The sequence below is a fragment of the Plasmodium gonderi genome (assembly GCF_002157705.1).
Source record: "Plasmodium gonderi DNA, contig: Chr07, whole genome shotgun sequence".
NCBI lineage: Eukaryota > Apicomplexa > Aconoidasida > Haemosporida > Plasmodiidae > Plasmodium > Plasmodium gonderi.
In genome coordinates this window covers 1478631-1502783 of record NW_021628932.1, presented here as the reverse complement: position 1 = coordinate 1502783, position 24153 = coordinate 1478631, and the positions used below count along the sequence as shown (strand labels likewise).

Here is a 24153-nt window from a genome sequence, read left to right as displayed (position 1 = left end):
CCACATTGATACAACAAAAAAGAGATTTACACACGAGTGTAGCATTATTCCTCGATGTAGGTCGTTCACAGAAGCCATTGCAATGAATCCATTTTATGTTTCTGCACCGGCGTGCTGCCCCTCCCCCTCCCTTCCTCTCTCTCCCAGGTGACTTCAAATAAAATCGTCCATGTTAAGCACAGATTTCACCAATCCCCAGCACTGAACCTGGTTCCGTATGAGGTCTTGAGAAAGCTTGGTTTGATCAGTCTCCTTATACTCCTGAGACATATTGAGAAGGAACTTACGAGATATGTTTACAGCAGTAGTGACAGTTAGATTGACATTGGAAGTATCCATACACTTGATTATCCATGGTGGTAACTTACTTTTTTTATCATTTTTTGCATAGCGAATATCTGCAAAAATCATAATACCATAATCCTTCTTATTTCGAATAATTCTACCTACACATTGAGAAGCTTGTCGCATGGCATCAAATGTTAAAAATTCATTTTCTTGGATATTATACGTTTCTTTTAAAAAATCTAATCTAGATTTCAATATCCTAGATAGAGTATACTGATAAGGAATACCGAATAGAATGACACATTTCCCATAATGTTTATCAAAGTCGATACCTTCAGCAATTTTTCCTCTACAGATAGAGAGGAATACTGCACCTTTTCCTAAGTCACATGCTTTTTTAAAATTATGCAAAGCTATAGTAGTAGAAACTATATCTTTTGTTTCTATGAAAATTAATTTATAATCTAGAATATTAGATATTATTCCAAGTTCATACCATGAAGATATTACTTCTTCCATATAAATGTATGATGGAAAATAAGCTACAATTCCATCTGGGATATTTTTACACATCTCCACCAACAACATGCCATAATTCTTTATAACTGTTATATCACTTCTTAAAGAAAACTGAGATGATAAAGGTACAAGATCAGAACTCTTCGTTACAATTAATGGACATACACAATTCCTATCAAAAGACATTGGAAAAGATGCAGTTAAAACTGTTTTGAAATTTAACAACTTTGGATACAATTCTAATGGTGTTATAGTACCACTTGTCAAAACCACAGATCTGTATTTATTGATAACCGATTTCATAGCTATGGACGAATCTAAACAAGCAAACTGAATCACGGGATCATATATACCTGTTGCTTCTGGATATGGTTCACATATAATTATGAACCCGTTAAAATAATTCCCAAGCAAGGTACAAAAATTACATACTATATTTAATGCTGAATAATCATCTACATTTACAATTTGCAATGCGTTCAATAATGATTTTAGACGATCAAAACAAAACTTAAAAAAAGATGTATCTAATTTTGTTTCTTTTTCACACTTATATAAAAATGAAAGCGGACCTTCTGACGTTATCTCATATGTATTTACGTACTTCTTTAAATATATTACTACTATTCTCATCAAGTTTAGGAAATGTTCTGATTTTCTTATATTCCCTGGGATTACTACATTTTTTATGATATCTTCCATTAACAATGGGCTGTAATGCAAATCTGTTGGATCATCACTATTTCCTTCATTTTGTTTATCTTTCTCAAAAATAGGATTAATTATTCCATTTTCACTTCCCACAAACCCAGGGAAGGGGGGTCCATTCGACTTCCCTAACAATTTGGCTAGTCCCTCGATGAGATCCGTTCCTCTTCCCTCTTTGTAGATGTGGTTCTGCTTCTGACCACGACCACAATCATCCACCCTTGTTGCGTCCAAATTATTTTCATCTTTCTCACCATCGTCATTCTCATAAACAGCCTTGTGCTCTCCTTTCTGATTATTTCTTTCCTTTGAAAAAACCAAGTTCATGTCCTCATCAAAGTATACTTCTGAATTTCCATCGTCTAGCTTCCTCTTCTTGGGAGCCTCTCCTTTTCGATCAACTTCGCGCGAACCGTCTTTTACATCTGAGAAGGGGGGATTTTTTAAATACCCTAACCCGGCTCCTGACCCGGTGCCTAACCCGGTGCCTGACCCAGCTCCTGACCCAGTTTCTACCCCCGCTTCTACCCCCGCTTCTACCCCCGCTTCTACCCCCCTTTGGGCCTTCATCTTCTCGAGTATGCGACTACACTCCTCCTTCAGTTTCTCCTCATTGACAATTTTAGAATCCTCGATTTTTTTCAGCAACTTCTTAATATTCACAGTGGCCTTGTTAAGAACATTCCGATCGATGTTCACACTTAGGGCTTCTAAACAAACACTATCAATATTGTGTGCCTCATCAAAAACAATAATGTCGTTTTTCTGAAAGTTAACTCTATTGTTTACATCCTTTCCAATGAAAAGAGATTTCGACACTTTAGGATCGATAACATATTGATAGTTCAGCACGACCACCTTGGACACTTCAATAATTTTCTTTGCACAAAAATATGGACATATAGGTGTATTCACATTTTGCATATTCTTAAAATTCTTACATAGAACCTTTAAATCTTCAATAGTATATACCCCAGGCTGCACCAAATCAAACGAAAATTCTTTTTTAAAATTTTCAAAGTAACCACATAATCCTATATCATCATATTCCTCAAGAGTGTTATTAGAATTATATATGTCAAAATAATCTTCCATATCTATGTGTTGTCTATTTTTTATAATGAATTCAGAAATCCTTTCTGAATTCTTATTCCCCATTTTGTTTATTTTATGATTAATATATTTTTTTTCTCTAACAAACGTTGCTGTTAATTTACGACACTCCTCATCGATTTTTTCTCTTTCGTGTCTTCTCGACACCTTTTCGTTAATGCACATGCATCTCCTTGCGCTGATTCCAATAGCCAATATTTCTCCACTCCTTGGAACAGATTCCATGTCACTCTGATTACGTCTGAAAAACTGGGTCTCACCTTGGGTCGTCTTCTCTTCTTTCTTTTTGCCACTTTCTCCCTCGTTGCGACTTTCCAAAATGTCTACTCTGTACTGAATTACCTTCTTTAATTCGATAAGAGATTTTTCCATCTCAGCAACAGTACGTGTGCAGAAAATAAATTTCCCTTCATCATTCTTACTATACTGATAGGAAGTTATGAGAGAAAATATTGCAACTGTCTTCCCCGTTCCGGTTGGCATCTCCAACACACAGTGTCCTTCGCTGTCAAGCGTCTTCTTCAAATATCTCATATATGCATACTGCTCCGGGTAAATGTAATCATATGGGAAAAACACCTCCAGCTCGTCAAGTTGAAACACCACCATCCTTCTGAGATGTGCCTGAAATTTTCTGTGCAAACTCGGTTCCAAATGCTGCTCCAAATTCTGCTCAAAATTGTGCTCCAAATTCGGGTGCCTTCCTTCCGTTTCTATTTCTCCCTCTCGTCGCGTACGCTTATTCCACATGCACACTTTTCACATGTACAGGGAGTACTCAGGGGAGAGGGGGAAGGTGGGGCGCTGAGGTACCAGAAAATAGAAATAAACTGGAGAGAAACGAGCGGAAACAAACATAAGGTGAAAGAAGCAAACGTAAAGTGAGAGAAGCAAACGTAAAATGAGAGAAGCAAACGTAAAGTGAGAGAAGCAAACGTAAAGTGAAAGAAGAAAACATAAGGTGAAAGAAGCAAACGTAAGGTGAAAGAAGCAAACGTAAAGTGAAAGAAGCAAACGTAAAGTGAAAAAGTGTCAACCCACTGCTCCAAGTACTTCTTCTTTTGTCAACTCCATGGAATAGAGATAGAGACTGCACTTCCTTCCGGTGAGGGTCCATAAACTCATATATATAGAATAATTTAATTTGTCAAAATGTATTTTCAGATCATCAGATGTGTATGACTTAGGCATACGCATTTGTCGACAGGGTCACGTGAGAAGGAGGAGTCTCAAAAATGGCAAAAGTGGCAACAGCAAAGAATTAACAAATTGACAAAAATGGGTGTCGAAAAAAGGGTGTCATACAAAATGGGATTAAAAAATTTTCCTTAAGATTGTCATAAAGTTGCCATGGGGTTATCATGAATTCGCCAAGCGATTAGCACAAGCTAACTACGCGATTGCCATAAGTCTACCACGCAACTGTCACAAATTGACCAAACCCTGTTGTATAAAAAAAACGATGGGTTTGCCACCTCTCTTGGCTAATGTCACTACCCTATACAACGCTTGAAACTAGAGAAGTTGTCCATCACAAAGGTAATCAAAAAAAAGAGAGAAAAATATTGAGGTGCTTGTAGAATAAAAAAAAAAAAAAAAAAAAAAAAAAAAAAAAGAATAAAATATTCATGAGATTGTGGACTGAAAAAAAAAAAAAAAGAAAAAGAATAATAATACAGTGCAGCACAAGTTCCATATGCAAAAAGGGATCGTCACTATCATTATCTTCTCAATTTATGCTGACTCAAAAAAAAGGGAGATAACTTTTTTATCATCTTCGCATTAATCGAAAGGAAAAAAAAAAAAAAAAAATGTTCAACTATTTGCCTGACCTGTTAAGGTAAAAAAGGGAAAAAAAAAAAAAAAATAAAAATTAACCACCCTTTTTATCACCCAATTCACCACCCTTTTTATCACCCAATTCACCACCCTTTTTATCACCCAATTCACCACCATTTGTATCACCCTATTCACCACCATTTGTATCACCCTATTCGCCACCATTTTTTTCACCCCATTCACCAAAACGAATTAAACTCCCTATTTTCTTTCCTTTCTCTTTCTTCTCCCACCGAGACATGTAGAATGTCTCTGGGCACTTTTCCCATTTGGCGCGCACCATGAGACCAATCAAATGCGTGTGAGAAAAGAACCAGAGTTAAACAACACTGCAGAAAAGAAGGAAAACTTCATTGTGATATTTTGACCTAGACCCGTGGATCATTGGAAGAAGTAGCACATAAGTGTATAAATAATACAGTGTGTGGTGTAGAATCGCTGATCCCACTACCCTAACCAGATGGTATAAATGTTTTCATAAAAATAAAAAAAAAATATGCTCATTAGTCTATCCCTGATCCTAGTGACACTGGTGGAAATTCATTCTTTTCGTACAAGGATAGATAAAGAAAGCAACTTTTCCTATCATTTATTTTTTCAAACAAATTCGTTTGCAAATAAATCCAGACTACATACTTACAACAGCACTTTTCTGAAGAAGAATAAGGAAAAAAAACAAATATGCTTAAAAGGAGTAAAAGGGATTAGGACCTTTAATCCATACAATTATGCAAAAAGAGAATATCTGTTCAAAATATGGAAAGAAATATCCGAGAGTTTTTCATACAGCTTGTACGATTTGCCAGTACTCGAGGATTATGAAATGTTTAGGAAAAGCAAAATAAATGAGTCTTACGATTTTGTCAAAAATAACAGACATTTAATTCTACGCCCAGAAATTACACCCCAGTTGGTTAACCATTTGTTCATACGAAAAAAACGCGTATCCGTAAAGAAGGCAAAACAACAAAATTCCAAAAATGGTTCATCATGTCAGCATGGAAGGAAAAAAGAACAGAAAGATTTACACAGCAGTACTAGCCACCCATGTGTAAATCTGAAATCAGAAAGAAATGTCTACCTCCTGCACAACCTTCGACAGATACACAAAATGAGCACCATCGGACAATGTTTTCGATATGAGAAAACTTCAAGCTGTCGAAAGAGAGAACATTATCAATGGAATATGGACATAATTGGAACAAATAGCATTGAGGCAGAAATAGAAATGCTGACAATTCTTATTGCATTTTTTCGTAAAGTTAATTTAGGGCACAGTGATGTAGTGATTAAAATAAATGATAAAAGAATTGTCGATTTTGTAATTAGAAAAGTTTTCAAAATATCTTTAGATCAATTTTCACCTTCTTATATTCAACATAATGTCGTGAAAAATATTATGCACATACTTGATAAATATAAGAAAATTTCAAGTGGTACATTTAAATTATTACTAAAAAAAAATATCCCAAATCTGGACATGTATGAAATAAAACATTTTTATAATGTCATACAGAAAATTAACACATTACCAGACCTTGAAATATTCTTTAATTCGAAAAAAAAATCTATTTATTATGACCTGCACACACTTGTCACATATTTTGAAAAAATTAATTTAAGCAATTTTTTTCAAATTGATTTAACTATCGTTAGAGGACTTGATTATTACACTAACATCATCTTTGAAAGTTTTTATAAACACAAAAATTATAGGGCTATATGTGGAGGGGGAAGATATAATTTTTTTCTTAACCAAGGAGGCCCAAAAGTTTGTGCAGTTGGCTTTGGAATGGGTGATGTCGTAATAACAGAAATACTCTTTAACAATCACAGTAATAATAAACACAGCAACAAGGACAGACAGGAAAATTTAGCCGCTAATCTGTGCAAGAACATTGACGTCGTTAGTTTTTTTCCCCACATGACCAATCAGCAGGCATTGCAGAGTCATATACAAATGGAATACTTCAGCATTGTGGACGTGCTCCGCAGAAATGGCTTGCGCGTTTATTCTCTTTTGACCAGCAGCAACAGTAGCAGCATCAGCAGCATCAGAAGCATCAGAAGCATCAGAAGCATGAACCTTTCCAAAGCTTTGAAAAAGGCCAATTCCTTAGACGCACACTTTTTTCTCTTCTTCGATGAACACGCCTCCGCCTTCTCCCTCAAGGACCTGAAAACGGGGGAACAGAAAATCGTCACTCCAGCGGATGTTCTTTCTGTCTACGGACGTGCTTAGCGGAAAATGTATAAAAGTCTATGGAGCACACCATATATGTGTTTATGTGCATAAAGTAACACGTACCCACCTCGAATACATATACACCAAATGGTTACATTTTTATCGTGTCGAAACTATTTTTCAATGTTTTATTGAGACTTCAAATATTTTTTTTTTTTTTTTTAATTTTACTCCGTATATATATATATATATATCAACACCGCCCCTCTTTACACATTTCGTAAGTTAATAGTTTTTTTTCCCTTCCATGTTTTGACCTATTCACCTTGACTAATCAGTTTGACCACCATTTTTCCTTTTTTTTTTTTATTCTTCTTTATTTTTACCTAACGGGGGAACCATCATATGACAGTTCATTTTTTTCTTTTTTCTTTTTTTTTTTTTTTTTTTTAGTCCTTTTTATTTTTATTTTATTTTTTTTTTTTTTTACCCCCCGAATCTACGCTATCTGGATATGATTACAATGTGAGTAGCAATGTATGATATATCTCTAGGATGTTTTCATTTTTTAAGAAAAAAATGTTTCAAATAATTGCGCTACAATTGTGTGTGCTAATTTATATCGCCTTAATGGCAAGAAAATACATCCGTTTCCTCACATCGTTGCGCTGTACAGATATCTACACAAGAACATATGTTGTATGTATGTATATATATATGTACAATGTGGTGTGATTTTTTTTTTTTTTTTTTTTTTTTTTTCCCCCATTTTTGCTGACCTGTTCAGGCAAAATGAGCACAACTAATATTTAAAAAAAAAAAAAAAAAAAAAAAAAAAAAACCTTAAATGAGTTGACTTACCCAATTTCGCGAAACAGTGATAAGAAAAATGTTCTGCATCAGTTATAGCTCTTTGGAGTAGTTGGTTTTATTTATTTTTTCACATTCTACTAACCCAATCTTTAATTGCTATACTTTATGATGCAAAATAAATAGCTCATTGGGGAGGGGGAAAGTTGAAGAAGGAGAAAAAAAGAGAGATAGAGGGGAGGGACAACGGAAAAGGAAGCATGGATGGTGCCATGTCACAGTTTGAACAAACAAACACATAAAAAAAATACGAATAAGAAAAAAAAAAAAAAAAAAAAAAAAAAAAAAAGGAGCACCAATTCCATGTCTATCACAGTACGTGCAATTTTCTGCTAAAACGATCAAAACAGTTTTGCAATAATAACCAAAGGAAAACGTGAGGAGAGAAGAAAACGGAGGAGAAGAAAACGGAGGAGAAGAAAACAGAGGAGCAAAAAACAGAGGAGCAAAAAACAGAGGAGCAAAAAACAGAGGAGCAAAAAACAGAGGAGCAAAAAACAGAGGAGCAAAAAACAGAGGAGCAAAAAACAGAGGAGCAAAAAACAGAGGAGCAAAAAACAGAGGAGCAAAAAATAGAGGAGCAGAAAGCAGAAGAGAAGAAAAACTATCAACTACCTACAATTCTAGATGCATCATCTCAATGGAGGACAGCGATGATGACGAGAATTTCCAGGTTGGTCTTTTTTAGAGCATTGGGATATCATGCCACCATATTAGTATTAAGGAAATTTTGTGTATCATCAATTATGTATGAGACATGTATCCCCAAGTAGAACTGATTTCACATATATCACATCCGTATCTTCCTCTTTATACATGTATATAATTCATTTGTGATATCTGTTTTCCCATCCTTTTTTATATATGCATAGGTGATCGTTTTTGGAAATTCAACGGAAGCCAATTTCGATGACTTTTACAAAGAACAGGAACCCATAAAAGATCGTGAAGATGGTAAGTGTAGCTAGCCAAAGGGAGTACCCTTTTCTCCCCTTCCCCATCCTCCAAAAAAAAAAAAAAAAGAAAAGTCCAAATAAAGTGAAAACATTATCTTCTGAAATTTCCATACTTCTTCCTTTCATCAGAGTTCAGAAGTCACCCCACTGATGATGCCTTTTCCAGAGCCGAAGCCGAGGTAAGCAGCTGTTCAAAAATGTCAAAATGAATAACGGACTAAACCAGTAACAAAAACAATCAAATGGAAAATCTTGACCAGAATGAGATGAACAGTTGGGAGAAACATCCACTCGGACATGCATATACCGTAGGGAACTCCCATCACCACTATCAACCCAAAACAGATGACATTACCTCCCTTTATGTTTTTTTTTCACATCCCCTCCACCCCACTCATGAACAGGAACAATCACATGACACAGATCTGGACGCGAAGGTTCAGAAGGCAACTCGAGAAAATAAAGTTTTCATGAAGTATGATTACACGCGTGAAAAACCGTGGGCACATCACGCAGACAAAAGTATGTGGTTCAATTACAACTTCGATGAACACAGTTTCAAAGAATGGGTTCAGAAACATATAGATAAACGTATTGAAAAGCAAAAGAACTATCAAATTGAGAATGTGGACAATATATATGATGACAATTTGGAAGCACTTGTTAAGCCTCCACTGAATTTTGAAGATAGTGCACACATTGGCAATCGTGCTGTACCCACGTCTTTCACACCTTCCGCTCATCCAACAGCTACCCCTTATTCCACATCTGCCGTTCATTCCACATCTGCCGTTCATTCCACATCTGCCGTTCATCCCACATCTGCCACTCATCCCACATCTGCCACTCATACAACAGCTACCGCCTGCCCCCTCTCTGAACCACATCAGAACCGGAAAAGTGTAAATTACACAAAAGGGGTAAATGCAAAAAACAACAGAATGATGAAATATAGAAACCAGAACAACTCCTATTTAAATAGTAAAAATAATAATTATAATGTGCATAGAGAAAACAATGCATCAATTCAATCCCATGAAGAGAGAAGTTTTACATTTCAACAACCAAGGGTACAGGACTCAAGCTACACAGATGTTAATAGAAGAAATGCTGCCCTTGAGAGAAGACAAAATAGTAAGGATAATTTTATTCATAATGGGGATACCAAAGGGGAAATAATTCAAACAATTGGAGGTAACGAATGGAAAAATCGGGAAATTAAAAATGTAGAGTTGGGACATCGAGAAAGGAAAAATGGTAGTAGTTCAGCTCAAGGCGAGGACCTCACGCAGTTTCAGAATTTAATAAATTTCTTCAAGCAAAACCCGGATATGTGAAGCACATCAAGGAAATAGAGCCAAGAATAGCAGCAAAAATAGGGGAAAAAAATAGGAAGAAAAAAATAGGAAGAAAAAAATAGGAAGAAAAAAAAAAAAAAAAAAAACAAGACAAAGCAAGGCAAAGCGTAGAGACCACACTGTGCAACATCAAATGGATCAATATAAAAGTAAAGTAAAATCGAGCAAAAATAATGACACAATGTTAAGCGTTTACATCGAGGCGCGACACACCACCACACAACACACCGCTACTGGACGAACGATATATATATATATATATATATATATGTATGTATGTGTGTGCGTGCCCCTAGTCGCTGGAAAAACTTTCATATGAACTGATCACCTGCTCAATGGCCATGAGAGAAGTGTGAACTTGATCGTGAGACACCCCATAAGCATTATACTGATACATGTACGCATTTGAACCGTATAACATCTTTGCATTTTCCAGAATTTTCTTCAACGTTGGTATAGGGGTCAAGCAGTTTGATATCATGGATAAGCTGTTATAGGAAAATTCTTTACTGTCATCAATGTACACTTCTATCGGATTTAACGATTTGTTACTGTACAAGACATGACTCTTAAATAAATCAAAGTTAATATTTTCTTGTATTTCACCTCGCATCATCATTTTGGAAGAAAACACTACATTGTTGTGCAGAAAGTGCGTACCATTAGTTATTTGTACATCGGATGACCCAACCAAATGATGATGTGTTCTATTCGGAACATCGATAGGAGAAGATCCTCTATTCTTCATGTTAGACATATTGATTACGGTTGAAGTATTTGTAGTGGATATGGATCCTCCTCCTGTAGGGGCATAATTTTTTGTCTGTCCGCGAATGGAATAATTTTTTACTCCTTTTTTCAAAAGCATAGAATTTTGTTGTGAAATTAAATAAGATTTACTTATAGATTCTCGTAAATATATAGGTATATGAATCTGTTTCAAAAAAGCACAACTGTTACGTAAGTCTCTGGATGATAAGCGAACAAAATATGGATCCACATTAAAATTTTCCGTTGCATAATAAGCGCTTGCAACACCGGGAGCTGTACATCTATTATTTGGAATGTCATAATCCAGAACACGACCACTTATCAACATTTTGTGCATACGTTTAAGTAGCATATTGAACGAGTTCTGTTCGAATTTCATATTTTCTTCAAATACTTGGGGTAGATAACGAGCTGTTAATAATTTATAATTTGGATGACAACATAAATCTCGTAACACGGAATTCATAACATTGGTATATTTATTATACCCACTTGTGCTAGCACTTGCACTTGCACTTCCACCTGCACTTGTACGTGCACTTCCACCTGCACTTGTACGTGCACTTCCACCTGCACATGGTAGGTTTGAAAAATCAACAGGCAATCCTATAGTGTAAGCCAAAAATAGACTAATGTACCTGTTTATCTCGTCTGTGTTTATATTTTCATTATTTATTCTTTTGCACATTAACTCAAATTTATCATTTTCGAAAAGAACTATTCCATCTGACACGTCATATAAAGATGATAAACAAAGTATCGAATTCATACTCTGAACACTTATTTCTCCGAACATGTAAGGTAAAACACAAACATTAAATAAATTAACCTTGGGATATTCATCTTTGAGTAGATAAGAAATGTAAGAACTTATCCCACTTCCACTTCCACCAGCTAGACTATGGAACAACAATATGTTGTCAATATTTTCTTTACTTTCATTTTTTTCCATTTCCTTATTCATCAAATTTAAGAAATGTTCACATATGTTCTTTGCATGCACATTAAATCCGTATGACCAATTATTACCTGACCCGTTCAGGCCATAAATGAAACTTCTGTTGTTATACTTCCATGTGTTTACAGTGTATTCTCGCTTGCGTCTTGCATTTGTCCTTTCTGATCCGATGCCCATATGCCCACATAACTGCCCTGATAGTGAACATTCGCATGACTCCTCTTTTCGATTATCACAAGATACAGTGTTGGAACATACCTCCACGGATTTGTCTTGCTTAAATATTTTCAACAAATTGTTGGACGGTTCATAGTATTCTTCCATTCCACAAACATACTTTTGTTGTGATTCGGCATCCTCAATGTTATCACACATTTCTTTCTTTTTCTTCGTCCTGTACTCGTTCATATTATCAACAACTCTATGTTCAGAAATGTCTCCGTAAAGGCACTTTTCAATAACCTTGGGTTCCATGTCAATTAAAATACATCTAGCTATGTAATTACTTAAGCACATCACATTGTTACTTTCGCTTACAATTGATCTCCTTGTGTTGCTGTAATCTTCATATTCTATAATTGGAAAAATGTTATTGCCATATTGGTACTCTTCATCAAAATACATATCTGTCAATTTACTTCTGAAGCTTTCATTCTTCGAAGAACATATGTGGTTATAAATTGTGTCTAGGAATGATCGCCCCAATTGGTTCCCACACTGCCCAATCTGAACGCTAAGGACTGTCATCGTTCCTGAGCACCAACGAGCTAAACACTACATATATATTTCTCACTTTTGCATATTTGCACTTCTTCGTATGTATAGGCACATGGGTAATCCTCCTCAAACACACGTATTTTCTTTTACAAATCCACATGAACAGTTATACATACCTATGACGTGTGACCCCTCTCCTTGTCCGTGCAGAGGCGTATGGAAGGAAACCCATTTTCATAGACTGTGAATGGACGCAAAAAAAAGGTAATAATAAAAAAAAAAAAAAAAAAAAAAAAAAAACAGTACTTAATCGCCCATTTAATTCAGTCATTCGGGAAAATTCAATTTCCTTTTCCTCCTTATTGTGCTTTTTCTGTCTTGTCATATATTCAGGTCATTCATTGCTAGTATTTTTTTTTTTTTTTTCTAGCTAATTACGTTGTGCATATTTTTTTTTTTTTTTTTTTCTAGCTAATTACGTTGTGCATATTTTTTTTTAAAATTGAAGTTCTACCTGCTGTGTTGCATTGTGTTGTGTGTGTGTATGTTTTTTTTTTTTTTTTTCTTCAACTCTGTTCTTACCATTTCGGAAAGTAGCAAATAGGTACGAGCCTCCTCCTGCTTCCCTGACATTTCCCCCCAATTGTATTCCAACCAATGCATGTGGGAAAACTCATCACCATGACGCTTCTATATCCGCATGCACGTGTTCAGAAGAAAGTTTCATTTTTGGGAGATACCCCTCCTACCAATCCCCCTTTTTTTTTTTTTTTTTTTTTTTTTTTTTTTCAACTATTTCCTCGTAACTGCCCAAGAAGTGGTAGTAACATCGCATTAAAACAAAGGAAAATAAAATAAATATCCTTTTTATTCACATTTTTGCACATATCTCATATCCCTATTCAAATGCGTAAAACTGAGGTGTGTGTCAGATTGTAGCATGCACGCACCGAACCTATCATCACGCACACACACCCTCCGCTCATTCATGGTGTTTCACCACCATCACCACACGCATTTTCCCATTGTATCATTCGCTACACATTTTACAAGCAACTTACATAATTAAATGGAAGAGAATTTTTTTTTACAAAATTTCGAAAATATCAACGAAGCAAGTATCCCTTCTCCAATTATAAATCATTCATCTGAGTGCAGAAAATTTAACTCCTTACGAAAGAAGAGCAGGCAGGGGGGGACATCTCCGGGCGCGCTTCCCAAAACGGGCCAAGGTAACAGGAAAGAAGAGAAAGAGGAGAAAGAAGAAAACGAAGTAGAGAAAGAAGAAAACGAAGAGAAAGAGGAGAAAGAAGGAAAGAAAGATGACGACATCGAAGTGGATGATGAGTACCCTGATGAAGGAAAAGACAACTACCTCTGCATAAACGCGAACGCATTTAATGGAAAATGCTACCACAAGAAAATACCAATACTTGATGATATTCACTTACGTTTTACATTGGGAGAATCCTTGACATATCTCCTTAACGCTTATTTGCAAAGAGGTCTTATAAAACGGGTCCTGTACAACAAAATACTTCACACCTTTCAAATTGTAAGATTCCATTGAAAATCTGACATGCGTATAAATTGCCGTTCCATAAGAGTTGTTATGTCAAGTATCTCTTTACAGTTACATTCCATCTTTTTAATGTATGCCACATATATACCACCACCACCTTTCGCAGGCCATCATCAGCATTCTACTTCAGCTGAAGGAATCCAGAGGAAACAAATGGACTATCAAAGGAAAATTGATCAATTTCAAAAAAGAAAACAATGTACAATTGCTTTATGTAGAAAACGCCGTTCTCTCCTTCAGCAAAATTGTATTACATGTACCTCTATTGAAAATTAAATCCATTGATTTATAGTGTTTCCCAGTGAAATTGCCATTCTCATGCATTTCGTTTGTACATGTGTTTGTGTTTGTGTTTGTGTTTGTGTGTGTTTGTGTATGTGTATGTGTATGTGTATGTGTATGTATATGTATATGTAAATGTATGGGGACCCATTTCTTATCTCGACATGGCGAACGTGACGCACATGTCGTAATGTCTAATACGTGCATGAGGGCACATCTTTTTTTTTTTTTTTTTTTTTTTACACCATTTCCCTTGATAACATTGTTTACAAGTTTTACACTTGTTAAAGTTCAGCATGTAAAAAAATGATATGTACATGTTCATGTCAAATATGTTGGCAAAACTGATAAATCCCAGGTTGTTTAGTTTTTACCTTATTCCTCTTGGGATCTTATCAATAGGGAAATGTTCACCTGAACAACTGATTAAATTTTTTTTTAGCCATGGTATATTTTCCAGTTCCTCACAGGAAAACAAACATGTTCATATTTGTATGGGTTCTTTATTTATTTCATATAAACTTCCAAAGTAATGGTTATATGTGTTGACTCACTCCTCATCACACATCATTAGAGTGTTATCCAAGTTCTACACACGTTGATGAAAAACGGAGGGTCCTTTCCCCGTTCTGTCCTGAATGAACAAATTTCTCGAACCAGTTCCCTCTTGTCAGACTCAAACTTTTCCATTCATCTACGCGAAAAATATTTCGCCAACATTTCAGCGAGCATTTCAAGGAACATTTCAAGGAACATTTCAAGGAACATTTCCACGAACATAGCTGTAACCCTTTTCTGTGCACTACCAATGTTCCTCCTTCCGGATTGCTCTTTTTTTTTTTTTTTTTTTTTTTTTCCCTTTTTCGGTCGAGATTGGGTGCAATGTAGAGCCTTTATACTTTATATATATTTTTTTTTCCCCTTTTTTATTCTTCCTTTTTTTTCTTCCTTTGGGGGACGATAGCATATGCCACACTCCACGGAGAGATGCATTACATATATGATATCTACCTATATGAATATACCAACCAAATATCATCCTACCTTTTTGCAACGAAATTTTTGCAACGAAATTTTTGCGACGAAATTTTTGCGACGAAATTTTTGCAACGAAATTTTTGCGACGAAATTTTTGCGACGAAATTTTTGCGACGAAATTGAATTGGCTATTAATGAATATGTACATCATGTGGAGGGGAGGCGTGATATTGTGAAAATATTCGTTTTATTGGAGTACCTCAAACGAATGCCTTTTTTTTTTTTTTTTTTTTTAATTCTAAGAAATTAATTGCAAAACATGCATAAAATTTCTTTATGATTTAGAATATCTCCATTTAAAGATATTTAACGCAAGATATATCTTACCCCAGTTCGAGCCTTTTCCCAGGAGTTTCCACATTATCGGTAGCAAAGCTGCTTTCCCTCCTTTTTTTTTTTTTTTTTTTTTTTTGATGTAATTCACCCTGCGTCAGGCCCATATCTGCACACAGTATAACTACCTTCTCTCCTTCATGTCCATCCCAAGGGTGTTTTCCCCAATTAAGTGCTTACTAACGAAACAACAGTTAAGATGTTTTATAGGACTTACCTCAGTGCACCTCACGTTTACACATACAGAGCGCACGAATAGAGGGAAATGCGTCACATTAGTGCAGAAAGAAGAACAAAAAGGACAAACATACAAATAGATGTGCATGCTTATAAATGTGCATGCTTATAAATGTGCATGCTTATAAATGTGCATGCATATAGATGTGCATACAAATAGATGTGCATACAAATAGATGTGCATACAAATAGATGTGCATACAAATAGATGTGCATGCATATAGATGTGCATGCATATAGATGTGCATACACACAGATACACACGCATTTATAATAAGCAAGCGGAAAACGCTTGGTGAAGTGAGGCAAAGCCAAGACGCGAAAAAAACTGAGGGCCACTCCCCACACACACACACACAGACACACCAACACATACTGCATCTACACTCGTCTCTGATCCGATATGCATCTCAACTCCCTCATGTTCAGAAGAAAAATTCAAAGCGCACTTCGTCATGGGGTTGCCATGGACATGTGCAATAGACAAGTGGTAGGGAAAAGAAAGCACAGCACCCTGAAGAACCTTCCGAACGAAATTTTGAACCAACCAATGACTCAAATTAGTAGCTTATCAAATAAATTAAAAGTTGCAACAATCAGAAATAGTTGCGAAGTTCCAACTATTGGAATATGGATCAGTAGTGGAAGTAAGTATGAAAACAAAAGCAACAATGGTGTTGCACACTTTTTGGAACATATGATATTTAAAGGGACAAAAAAAAGGAATAGAATCCAATTAGAAAAAGAAATTGAAAATATGGGTGCACATCTGAACGCATACACAGCGAGAGAACAAACTAGCTATTACTGTAGATGCTTTAAAGAAGACATTAAATGGTGCATCGAACTTTTAAGTGATATTCTTAGCAATAGTATATTCGATGATAACTTAATTGATTTAGAAAAACACGTGATATTAAGAGAAATGGAAGAAGTGGAAAAATCCAAAGATGAAGTGATTTTTGATAAATTACACATGACTGCTTTCAGAGATCATCCATTAGGCTACACCATTTTAGGACCCGTAGAAAATATTCAAAATATGAACAGACAGAATATCATTAATTATATTCAAACTAATTACACATCGGATAGAATGGTTTTATGTGCAGTTGGTGATGTACAACATGAAGAAGTTGTAAAATTAGCTGAACAATATTTCAGTCATATAAAACCGCAATCCAAAAACAATACATCTACATCTAATATAGATAATGTAAAACCATTTTTTTGTGGTTCTGAAATTATTATGAGAGATGATGATTCAGGGCCTAATGCACACATAGCTGTAGCATTCGAAGGAGTAGATTGGAAATCACCTGATTCTATTACATTCATGTTAATGCAATGTATTATTGGAACATATAAAAAAAGTGAAGAAGGAATTCTTCCAGGAAAGCTATCCGCAAACAGAACTGTAAATAATATATGCAACAAAATGACCATCGGATGTGCTGATTATTTTTCTTCATTCAATACATGTTATAACAATACAGGTTTGTTCGGATTCTATGTTCAATGTGATGAACTAGCCGTAGAACATGCCTTAGGAGAACTCATGTTTGGAATCACCTCTCTAAGTTATAGTGTCACAGACGAAGAAGTAGAACTAGCCAAAATACAATTAAAAACGCAACTTATTAATATGTTCGAGTCTTCCTCTACATTAGCTGAAGAAGTTTCACGACAGATACTTGTATATGGCAGAAATATTCCATTGGCTGAGTTCATACTAAGACTTGACAAAATTGATACAGAGGAAGTTAAAAGAGTTGCATGGAAATATTTGCACGATCGAGAAATAGCAGTTGCAGCAATGGGTGCACTCCATGGCATGCCTCAGTACATAGACTTACGACAGAAGACCTATTGGTTGAGATATTAGATAAAAGTTCTACCAACACACTGCTTCATACAAAAGCAAATGTGCTTCTAAGATGAACGTGAAAGAAACGGACGCTAAAGAAAGAGAGAAAAATATCATACAAACTAACCTCGTCTTAACCTCCCTCACTGGAATCCAAATGCATATAACATTTGCCAAATATTTTGTGTGCAAGATGTACTTATGAAGTGGGTATATGAGGCTGTTATGAAGTTTTCATATGAAGTGCCAATTTTTTTTTTTTTTTTTAACCAACCCCGATTTGCACCTACCTTCACCTTTTTGTGTGTTTACTGTTTTTTTTTTTTGCTTCTCCTCCTTTGCATCTTCAGCTTTTACACTGAACCAAGCAGTCCTTGAGTATATGAACATGAACCTGTAAATATATGCATACATGCGCACAAACATACTTGTATGCACGTCTATTCCTGTTAGGAACGGAGGACATGTGAAAAGGAAAAAGATAACTGCACCTGTCCGGACGTTACACAATGGGAGTGTAAAAATCGCAGCGCTCTTCACACGGACAGGTGTTCATTCGGAAAAGCAGATTTGCCTGAACAGGCCGATTCTCATGGCCATTTCGTTTTGCCTGAACAGGCGAATTCGTATGACCAGTTAGATTTGCCTGAACAGGCCGATTCGCTTGGTCAGGCATTTTCCTTTTGCTTCACCTCCGTTACCAATTCTAGTAATATGTTAAAAAAAAAAAAAAAAAAAAAAACAATGAATATGTTTTCCTCTATCTGCACAACTTGTGAACACATATAAAACTACTCCACGGGAAAGGAAGTCTATTTTGTTTTTCTCCTTTTCTAGCGATAAAATTTGCTGCCACTCATATTCTAATGAGATCCAATTAACGAATAGCGAAAAAGGATCAAAATTTTTCTAACCATTATCTCCTTATGTCTACATACTCGTGAATTATAGATCTCTGTTCTTCTTCTATGATTATGGAATTTATTTTTCGTTCAAGTCATTTTTATTAATCTACCTTTACATATACACACACACACACACACACTTGTGGGAAAATACTTGTGTTAGTTTTTTAAAAAAAAAAAAAAAATTAAAAGGTGTATGCCAAAGTGGGATGAAAAATCCAGTTCATGGTAGTAAAAACCACTTTCAACATATACCAAATGAACACAAAATAGGAAACCTTGCGAAAAAAGAAAAAAAAAAAAAAAATCCACCAAATAAATCTTCACATGTGATGCACATACAAAATTTTATGTGCAAATAAGAAAAAAAAAAAAAAAAAAAAAAAAAAAAAGCAAGTATACTAGAAATCTAGAAGCCTAACTCAGGTACTTCTCTCCTTCCCCTATTTTCAAACTTTGCAATGAAATAATCACATCTTTATGTTGACAATCGAGGAGAAAGTAAAATTATTTTCCACCTCCTTTTTTCCTAGTCCCGTTGCTGAACTCAAGGTTATTGTGCTTAAGCATAGTATTCCATCTGAGCTTCCCTTTTTTTTTTTTTTTTTTTTTTTTTTTTTTTTTTTTTTTTTTTTTTTCTCGAAGAGGCTTTGCAATATATATATATATACATATGTACACACGGTATGTGCACGCATTTAATGCATTGAAACCTTCGATAGGCTGAGAACGTGTAATGATAAAAGTTACCCAGGAGAGAAGTATATTACATTAGGTTCCAAACGGAACCATAACAGAGCGAGTCATGGTGGGAGGAAGTCCACACTTGCAATCCTGTCAAAGCATACCGCAAAGCAAATATACGAGGCCCTACAAACATATTTGCATATAAACGCTTGCATCCAAAATTTATCACTACAGGTGTGCAGCACATTTCACATTTAGAGTGAGGAAAAAGAGGAAACCCCTAGGTGTTATCTTATCCAGACAAGAAGAAAGCAGAAAAACAGAAAAATTTCCCAAAAGAAGGGAAGAAAAAAAAAAAAAAAAACACTCAGTTAGAGGGACCATGTCAGGGACATATATTCCATTTGAAGAAATCCTAGAATGAGTGAATGCCTCAAATAAAGTAGCACAAAATTTTTTTTTTTTTTTTTTTTTTTTTTTTCTCCCGTTTTTCCTCCGCGTAGTGCAAGATAAAGCTACTTTACAAAAAATGAACATAAATCAGAACCATAATCTGAACCTGAACCTTAACTTGAACGTGAATCAGAATTCTCCACACCTGAATGCTGCACACCCGAATTCACCTCACACGAATTCTGCAAACCTTGCAACATCCAAATTGCTGCACCTCACAGGATCAGTAGCGAATAAAGAGGGACCAAATGCAAATGACATAAATAAGAGCATGAAAAATGGAGTGGAGATTGGAAAAACTTATGTGTATAAAGAAATGCACCATGGGAAGATTAACATGAATCCACATGTTGGAAATTATGGAAAAATAGACATTCCACAGGGGGATTTAACCACACTAAATCAAAACAGACGCGACATGAACGATAATCCATCAAGAGATAGACAAAACAAAAAAAAGGAAGAACATTTTAAAAGTATAACACATTTTGCAAAATACCTTTTCTTTATAGCTAAAAAAATTGCTTATGAAGATTTGGAGAAACCAAGTGGAAATACAATACACCAGAATCCAAACGATGAATTACATAAATCTCTAGTTAAACATCTAATATACAAATTAAATAAAATCCTTTCTACTTTAATAAATTTCAACATTCTTCAATATAATGAAAATGTTAACGTTAAACAAGAAATTGAATACTTATGCATAAAAAATAGTTCCATAACCATAAACAAAATTAGAATCATGTTAAAAAAACTTGAAGAAAGTAATATCAATTATAAATATATTCTGTATATTCTACTCAAGTTAAGAATTTATCATGATGAAAATGCCACAACAAATTCGTTTTCTACCTTAAGTAGCGCACCTCTAGGTCCAGATAATATACCTATAGTGACATATGAAAATAGAAAAATGAAACCACTACAAGCAGATGTAGAATCACAAAGACAGACAAATATCATAGCTATGGGACATCATGGCGAAAATCAAAGACATATCAATAGTGAAGTTGTCCCGTACGATCAGAAGACAATGCAAACTGCTGCCACAAACAATCAGACTAGACATAACATGCATGGAGAAGTACATATGTCTAAATTGGAAGATGAAATTGGAGGCAGAAGACAAAACTGTCCAGATGTAAATCATAGAAAAGAACACAATCTAGCCATTGGAAATGATCATCGTTTCGGGGGGTCGTATATTCCAAATGTAGAAGCGAGAGAGGTGGGAGAGGTGGGAGAAGTAGGAGAAGCGAGAGAAATGAGAGAAGTAGGAGAAGCGAGAGAGATGAGAGACGTGAGAGAGATGAGAGACCCGAGAGACGTGAGAGACCTGAGAGACGTGAGAGACCTGAGAGACGTGAGAGACCAGAGAGAAATGAACCTGGTGAGAAACGCTGCGAACAGAAAAGAAGTAGAACTCATGTGCAAGAAGAATTTCATAAATAAAAGCCTCTACGCAACAATCATACTGAATAATAAATTCAACAGTTTAGAAGTAGAAGAAAATGTAATCATGAGAGATTTAATATACCCGTTGCAAGGTATGAGTGGACAGTATGTAAAGTACAACAAAGCACAAAACTGCTTCTGTGTGTCTAATATAAAAGTAAACATCGGTATGCACCATTTGATAAACAATATAAGCAGTGTGGGAATACTGTTCAGACGTATTAAGAAATGCGTTGGATTTACATCTTCTTCAGAAACGGATGCAGAGACAGGACAGCTTTACAACCAAGTGGGACATGATGACGATGGTAGTGGTCGTGGTGATGAAGAGAACATCTACAATCAGGAAGACCAAAACTTTGAACCTGAAACAGAAGAAAAAACAAGATCATATATGCATAATCTTGAGCTGTGTAACCAGCGTAATCGAGGACTATTGCACACACGTAAAAAACGTGGAAGTTTAGTAATTGATGCATTGCATCAAATTGTTCGTGAGTATATAAATGAATATTATAAATTATTATCATATATCGAAAGTGATATAAATGAACATATACACAAGAATACAGTGTACATAGGAGTTAAAAAATTATATCTACTTCTACAAGAATCGTATAAAATATTACGGGTTCTAATGAACGTAGTGGATGAGTCGTTTAGAAGTACCGGTTGTAATTTCCTTTCTTTCCTTTACTCAAAATCACAAACATACGACTATGAAGAACAAAAAATATACAAAATGATGTTGCAGAAATGTTTGAAACCAATTAATTTCATTCTAAAACAGTGGGTTGAATATGGTATATTGAAAGATAAATACAACGAAACTTTTATTTCTACTAATAAAAATGTCCCTTCTGAAAAAATCTGGATTTACAAATTTTACCTGAACAGCAATAATATTCCTCTATTTCTGAGTGTCAATACAGCAAAGAGAATCCTCCTTACAGGGAAGTGTGTTCACTTATTGAACTCTTTCAGAAATGATAATAACAATCCAGAAAGTTCCCAGTTAGACAGATCAGAATACAACCGAATTGGACCCTCTATGTCAGTCTCACATACCGAATCAAGCACCATGGATATTATGCAAAACGAATACATATCACATGATTCACCTGACCATTCAGATGTGGACATATTTTCCGTGACAGATGTGAACACGTATATAGAAAATATTGATCAATACATAAGAAAATCATCGAATAGAAAAAATAAGAGACTCATTTCAATGCTTGTAAACAAATACGGATTGTATGAACACTTCAAAGCATTTCGACATTTTCTCTTATTAGTAGATGGAGACTTATTTGAAACCATTTTTGATAACATGAAAACCGACCTTTATATGAACGCAGAAGAATTGAAGAGACATTACCTGAACAGTAAGCTAGATTTGTGCATAAAGTCATCCTCTATATTTACATCAAATCAGAATATTATGAACAAATTAATATTAGATAAATTTCAAATAAAAAGAGGTGATATCGGTTGGGATGTATTAGTCTTTGATTTCATTGTAGAGAAACCACTAAACATTATATTCACTGAAAAAATAAAAAAAATTTACAAAAGTATAAATGTATTGTTAATAAAATTAAAAAAAATTCTATACGAATTAGCAAATATATGGTACTTATTTACACATCTTTTTAAAATTATGAATGTCGTTTGTTACAACCATGTATTCATATATTGCAATGTCATAAGAAATGAAATGTTTCATTTTATTCAAAACATATTATCCTACTTTTACTATGATGTTATAGACATGAATTGGCGTGAATTCAAAAAAATCATTTTTAATTGTAATAACTTGGATCGATTGATACACGAACATTACTACTACATAACTCAAATTCAGTTTGATTTGTTTCTAGGAAATTTTGCAGAAAGTAAAAGTGGCAATAGTACTGTCACTAAGGGTACACACATAAGTAGTACTAATAGAAGCAACAATAATTGTAATAATAAGGATAGCAACCCTCCTCCCGCCCCATACTTAGATACACCTGCAGGAACATCTGTCAGCAGAACCCACCAACATAAGGTGGATTCTAACAAGGATCCATATACAGATGCATATCACACATCTTCTTCAAATGTATTTTCTGAAGATTATTCTGCTGATGATGATTCTGAGGTGGATTATGAAAATTTTTCTGAAGATGGTTCCACAGTTAGCTATCTTAACAATTCATTGAATCCACAACTTGTCGGAGCTACTGATTTTGTATATGCACCAGCACCTGCTCATCCTTTGAATGGAAATATGAAAGAAACAAAGGATAAATTTATACCATCATCAAGATCAAGAAATGTGCACAACCCCTCAAATCCGATGGGAGGTGGAGGAGGAGAGAGATATGGAAACACAGAAGTTGTTCATAATCCAACAGCTACTTCTAACAGAACACATAATAATATGGATAATGAAATGCATATGTGTCTTAACAGAATATTAGATATAATTACGAGATTTATTAATCTCACAAGTGCTTTAATATCATCTGTGTGTGAAAGTTACGCTGAAATAAAACAACTGACAGAAGAAAAAAAGGAAGAAAAAACAAATCTTGAAAATGATATCGAATATATTAACAGCTTCATCAATTCAAATATAATTGGAGAAAAAACCATTCGGGATATTAAGATGCTTCTAAAATATTATAGGAATTATATTTATAAGTTTATTTGCTTATTACTTAATGATAACAAGTTTTTATATACTCATTCCAGAGTCTCGAAGCGCGACAAGCTGAACTCACATCGTCTATTGGCATCTAGACTAGACTTTAATTTGTATTATGTCAATATATCAAAACTTATGGGAACCAAAACTTCTAAACTGAATATATCCAATCAGATTAAGATGATTAAGCGATAGATTCGAAGCAGAGGGGGGTGTATCCCCTCAGTTTCTCCAGGTCGGTCTGTTAATTCAGCTATTTAAACCGATACACACACTCTCCTTCATGCAACTGGGACAGACATTGCAACCGCCTTCATCCCTCGAAAGAGAC

At 35.0% G+C, this 24153-nt stretch overlaps 7 protein-coding genes across 7 annotated transcripts; 5 read left to right on the top strand and 2 right to left on the bottom strand.

Moving 5' to 3' along the window:
• Positions 1-153: 153 nt before the first annotated feature.
• PGO_073210 (DNA repair helicase RAD3) lies at positions 154-3237 on the bottom strand (the record flags this gene model as incomplete). The annotated part of the gene is made up of 1 exon (XM_028687194.1): positions 154-3237. One exon carries the CDS (start codon positions 3235-3237, stop codon positions 154-156), a length of 3084 nt encoding a protein of 1027 aa, XP_028542995.1.
• Positions 3238-4963: 1726 nt separating this feature from the next.
• PGO_073200 (histidine--tRNA ligase) lies at positions 4964-6709 on the top strand (the record flags this gene model as incomplete). Its single annotated transcript, XM_028687193.1, has 1 exon — positions 4964-6709. The coding sequence occupies one exon, from the start codon at positions 4964-4966 to the stop codon at positions 6707-6709; it is 1746 nt and encodes a 581-aa protein (XP_028542994.1).
• Positions 6710-8162: 1453 nt separating this feature from the next.
• Positions 8163-9815, top strand: PGO_073190 (hypothetical protein, conserved; the record flags this gene model as incomplete). The annotated part of the gene is made up of 4 exons (XM_028687192.1): positions 8163-8195; positions 8395-8476; positions 8608-8657; positions 8883-9815. 4 exons carry the CDS (start codon positions 8163-8165, stop codon positions 9813-9815), a joined length of 1098 nt encoding a protein of 365 aa, XP_028542993.1.
• A 313-nt stretch (positions 9816-10128) lies between these two features.
• PGO_073180 (delta tubulin) lies at positions 10129-12312 on the bottom strand (the record flags this gene model as incomplete). Its single annotated transcript, XM_028687191.1, has 1 exon — positions 10129-12312. The coding sequence occupies one exon, from the start codon at positions 12310-12312 to the stop codon at positions 10129-10131; it is 2184 nt and encodes a 727-aa protein (XP_028542992.1).
• A 1039-nt stretch (positions 12313-13351) lies between these two features.
• PGO_073170 (hypothetical protein, conserved) lies at positions 13352-14156 on the top strand (the record flags this gene model as incomplete). Its single annotated transcript, XM_028687190.1, has 2 exons — positions 13352-13837; positions 13971-14156. The coding sequence occupies 2 exons, from the start codon at positions 13352-13354 to the stop codon at positions 14154-14156; spliced, it is 672 nt and encodes a 223-aa protein (XP_028542991.1).
• Positions 14157-16157: 2001 nt separating this feature from the next.
• Positions 16158-17639, top strand: PGO_073160 (mitochondrial-processing peptidase subunit beta; the record flags this gene model as incomplete). Its single annotated transcript, XM_028687189.1, has 1 exon — positions 16158-17639. One exon carries the CDS (start codon positions 16158-16160, stop codon positions 17637-17639), a length of 1482 nt encoding a protein of 493 aa, XP_028542990.1.
• Positions 17640-19742: 2103 nt separating this feature from the next.
• PGO_073150 (gamma-tubulin complex component) lies at positions 19743-24017 on the top strand (the record flags this gene model as incomplete). The annotated part of the gene is made up of 1 exon (XM_028687188.1): positions 19743-24017. The coding sequence occupies one exon, from the start codon at positions 19743-19745 to the stop codon at positions 24015-24017; it is 4275 nt and encodes a 1424-aa protein (XP_028542989.1).
• Between the last annotated feature and the right edge of the window lie 136 nt (positions 24018-24153).